Below are 5,045 nucleotides of genomic sequence, written 5' to 3' on the forward strand. Positions count from 1 at the left end.
TAGCCTTTATTACAAGTGGATGCAATATCAGAAATTAAACTTCATTTTACTTTACCTAGTCACCTTATTTAGCAGACAAAGCACACAGTAGAGCCATGCTAGATTAGCATTGCAAACACACCATTATTTTGCAGATCCTTTTAACAAATTAAACCCCCCCCCACAAAAGCTAGAATGTTTGCTAGAGATAACTTAAGGCAAGAGGATGAATGCAATCCTCCTGTTCTCCTTTCTCCCTTCCACACTTTCTCAAATATTCTATTACAATAAGCTATTGTATTTGACTGAGGATCACACAAACATTTTGCAGTAAGCTCTGCCAGAATCATTTAGGAATAGAAAATTAGGTTTTTTAGGATGAAGCTGTCATTTCTACCATTTTAGAGCAATACATTAATATGAGTGTTTACATTAATTATGTGAATCTGCAGCTAAGACTATGAATGCCAGACACTGAATTCCACTTGGCAATTAAGTCATTGTTTAGCTGGACTGTATCTGGTGGATGGGTAACGAAGGGCCAACAAGTTTTGCAAGTTCCTGCTAGACCAGGATTACTCAAGTTTTTTCTACAATGTGGCCTATATCTTAACAGACCAATTGCCTTGGGAATGACTTCCCTTCAATATGGTATAACTGAAGTGGGGGTGGGGAACAACAGGGCAGCAGCTCCAGGCACTGCCTTTGTGGGGTGGCGCAAAAACAGCCACTGCTGCAGCTGTAGCTAATTGCGCCACCACAATCAGCACAGGGACAGTCTGCTCTGCCCCAAGAATGGAGCTGCCTTGTTGTGCCTCTGAATTCACCTCCCCTCCCACTTGTCATCGGATATTGTTCCTGTGGGAAGGAAGAAAGTGCTTCTTTGGAAAGATTTAGCACTACCTGCATACAAATAATCTGTATGTTTTTACCTGGTTTTAGTTTGAAAAAAAAACAAAACAAACAAACAAACAAACAAAAAAACACATTCTGTCATTTTTCATAGAGGAAATCTCCAGAGGCCTGCTTCTCTGCAGCCTGCACTCTGCCCTGCCTTCAGACACACCAAGTGACAGTAAAACAGGGTCACTTTCACTGTGGTAGCATTTTTTGCCCCGTTCTGCAGTCACTGACACCAGTGCCAGGCACGGAAACATGGGGAGTCAGACCCAGTGTCTGCTCTTGCTCTTCAGTTCATCTGCTCTGTTTCCCTCACTACAGACCAGCCACTTTTTCAGGCACCACCAGCATGTGCTCCATAGTTTGGGAACTGCTGTGCTAGTTAATAAGACAGTTGGTGGACATTTTATTGCAACACTTACGATTAAAACAAATGTAAACCACAACTTCCTGTAAGACGTAATGAAGGATAAGTTATCTAGGGCCTGAAGCTCTCCTTTCCCTAACACCTATCACAGGAGAGGCAAGTTTTAGGCATTGGGGAAACTGTAACAGGGGTGTTCTTTTGGTGCTTGCTGTGACATGGGGTTTCTAATAAATCACATCAACAGTTCTTTTTCATTCTGTATTTTTAAACATACCAATTGCTAGGTAATTATTATAAACTGTACAAGATTAGAGAATGGAGACTGCAAGTGTTCATGTAGCAGTTAGTGCAGGGGGCCACAGTCAAGATTGACATTCTACTTGTAACAGTCACTGACTGTGAGCTTGGGGTAAGGTTGGGAATATTTATCCCTCCTGCAATTTCCTAGAGAATTGTAGAGTTCTGAGATCCTCAAGGCAAAGAAACCATGAAAACACAGAGCAGAACAAAGATAATGAATACCATGCAAATGACAGAATTTAGGACTTTTGTCTTAAGAAAAAAACTTCCAAAATAGATACAAAAAGAAATATTGTCTAAGCAATATGAATGTTACAATTTACAAAGTGAGCTACAAGGTGTATTCATCAATCTGCTATGGCAAACATGCAGACTCTGCTAAAATTGGCAGTACTGGTAATCAGCCTAATTAGAGTGTAGATTTAGAACAACAGGTAATTGCATTGTAAAACCAGTTTTAGCTTGCTGAATTTGAGATTGCTGTATACCCAATGCAACAGCTGTTAGCACAAATCTCACATAATTCAGTTTAAGTACCAGTAAGTTTGTCTGAATAGAAAATGTTGACATCTTTCATGCTGCTTTATCTGCACCACTTAACTTCCTTTTTATAGATATGCGTGTATGCAACTCCAGAGAGAAGCCTTAAAAAGTGCGAAGGTTTTACTAACAGGTCATTCTTACAAACAAACAACTCACAGCCCCTTCCCTGAAAACAGAGGCTTATTATACAACCCAGCATTAAAACTAAATTTCCAGAGTCAGATTCTGTTAAAGCCCTTTCATACCATGCTCTCAGAATGAGGAAACCCACTTACATAAATTTATGTGCAATTAGGTCTCAGTTTTGCTTTTCATAGTAGAAATGTGGGATTGCTGAAGTCGCTTTTGCATGTCTGATATCTACTTTGAAGAATATGAACAAACTGCTCTCTTATCAGGTTACATTTGACTTAACCAGTAATGTATTAAAAACATAGCCGGGGAGCCAAATAAGTTAGTTTTATGGCATAATTTTGCCCAAAGTTAAACTGCTGAGAAAATAAATCAGAACTGGGAAAAAGAGGTATATTAGCAGCAATGATGCCAGATTCACCAGATCAGCATTTGCAGTAAGAGGCAACATGCTCCTGTGAGAAGGTCTTATTCCACACAAACACAAAGTGTTCCAGAAGACTGAATTTCTGCCTCCATTTGGAAAGGCTGCACCAACCTTCAGCTCAGCCCCCATGACAGAAATCTAGAAAGCATTCCACTTTAACTTGGTTTTGGCACAGACCTAAATCATTTCTTTCTGTAAGTGTGGAGTATGAATCTTTACTCACTGCGGGCACTTGTACACATGATGGAGGTTTAATCCTTAGGGTTGTATTCTATGCCTCCTAAATTGAAACAGTGGGGTTTTATTCTTCTGTCACTGGTATGGCAAGGGACCAGATCCTCCCCTCCCCAGCAGAGCCTGCCTGCCTGCAGCCAGAGGGTGAGATGCTGGTGGGCTGAGCAGCTCCTGAGCTGCAGGGGGCCCTGGTCCTTCCCACCATGGCAGCGGTACCCCCTGGAGCCACACTGGTGGTCTTCTAGAGGGCTGGGTGCTGCCCCAGCTCAGAGGTAGCACCCAGCCCAATCCAACTCTTCCCGACCCCAAGCAGGGACAGCATCTGACCCGCTACCAACCTGCCTGGGCAGCCCTGAGGGGCACCACCACCATGAAGGGAAAGACCAGGGCTCTCACAGCTCAGGGGCCACTTGGCCCACAGGCAGCTCACCCCCCGGCTGCAGGAGAGGCAGGTAGTTTCTGCTGGAAAAAAGGATTGGGCCAGGCAGAAGTGGTGAGTGGCCCAATTCTTTTTTTCTGCAGAGCCTGCCCACCCCTCCTGTGGCCGCGGGTGGGGTGAGGGGGTGAGCTGACTAACAGCTGCAATGCATCATTGCAAACTAAACTAAATTTGGGTGTAGTTTAGTTTGCAATGATGCAAACTCTTTAAAAAAAAACAAACACATATGTACAGTGTGATGACATTAAGCCATACAACATGACATTTTTGTCACTTGTACATGGCAATGGCATCACATAAGCATCCTGCCTGATTATTGCTTCAAAGAATATTATGATCATTAAGAAAAAGTGACTTTACATACGTAACAGAACATTATATGTGTTTAGAATTTAATAAGGAAAAAAAAAATCCTTTTCATTACTATCTGCAGAAAGGAACATAGTAAGCAGTCAGGATGGAGAGCTGAACTGGACAATTTAGGTTCAGTTTTACTGAGTCAGTTTCCCTTTTCTGTCTTTGTGATTAGAGTTTTTTAATCTAACCAAACGCACTGTCATGTACAACAGGAAGCACAATATATCAATAATCACATTGGAAAAAACATCTATTTTAATTCTCTTCTAAACACCCCTTTCCCCCCTACCCCACAGCAACTTTCAGAGCAAGTAACTGCTACGGTAGACAATTAATTACACAAAAAGTTACATTTTGATTCTCCCCTACACACAGATCTCACTCAAAGCAGCAGACCCCCACTTTTACAGTTGGCTTGAATAGTACTTCATACTCAAGTTTCTACTTATTTATAGGCTGCATTGGCTACTCAGAAACAAATGCACTAGTCCCTGGTCAGGGGAAGGATAGGAAGTTTCAAAGTGCATGGTCAACAGCCTACAAAAGCCCATAGCAGGGAGGTCCAGGTTGGATTCATGAACTACATCTATCAGTCTTTTCCTGCCTAGAGCTGACTGTAGGCTGGGGACTATTTCTTACCCATTCTGGTTGTCTTTTGGTCAGATCTTCCAGCTGCCGAGGACTTGAAAGAAAGCAGTTTGCAGTCTGCCTGACAGCACTGGATTTTGCAGAGCAAATGTTTTTCTCAGGGGGTCTTATATGCAAGGGAAAGGGGCGGGGAGAGCAGAAAGCTGCCAAGGGGAGGATCTGGTGCTAAAAGAGTGTGGGAGGTACTAGGATAACATACGATCTTCTTTCTTGTACCCAATTAATGCTGCAGGAAGCTACTCGGTTCTACTGCTCCCTGCTGCTCCCTTTTGAAATACAGAGCTGTATCGGATTCTTGCGGACTTCCCACATGCTTCTTCTATTCGTACTCTAGACACGTATATGGGGTAGTCGTGTGTGGTGAGCACAAAAACCCTCTTTATGCAGAGAAAAGCCTTTTGCTTTTAGCGGGGGGCGGGGAAGAGTTCTGTTTATAAAACTTTTCTTTTTGGGTAGGATTTCAAGTCTCCTAGTAGGCAATGCACGCCTAACCAGATCACAGCTCCTAACTGTCTTTGCTTGGCAGGCAGTTGTGTTTTAATATTCGCATGGCTCTTCAGTCCCTTAAGTCAGACAGCTGGATGATATCTTCCCACTCACCAGCTGCAAGCAGATCCATTTCTCCTGTGAAATCTTCTGCAAATTATTTAGCTGAAACCACAGCCTCATCTCAAACCCCTGTGTTAGCAACTCCAACCCCTGAGCTGAGGGCGTGACAG

At 42.9% G+C, this 5,045-nt stretch overlaps 1 protein-coding gene across 1 annotated transcript in view; it reads right to left on the reverse strand.

Annotated features, from left to right (window-relative positions):
- The window catches only part of SELENBP1 (selenium binding protein 1), a 20,258-nt gene extending 15,833 nt beyond the window's left edge, over positions 1-4,425 (reverse strand). The window contains exon 1 of the mRNA XM_019528282.1: positions 4,318-4,425. Within this exon, the coding sequence (XP_019383827.1) occupies positions 4,318-4,321 (4 nt within the window). The 5' untranslated portion in view covers positions 4,322-4,425. The remainder of the gene's footprint in view (positions 1-4,317) is intronic.
- Between the last annotated feature and the right edge of the window lie 620 nt (positions 4,426-5,045).

Source organism: Gavialis gangeticus, unplaced genomic scaffold, assembly GCF_001723915.1.
Source record: "Gavialis gangeticus isolate Ggan-Ray unplaced genomic scaffold, GavGan_comp1, whole genome shotgun sequence".
NCBI classification, from domain to species: Eukaryota; Metazoa; Chordata; order Crocodylia; family Gavialidae; genus Gavialis; species Gavialis gangeticus.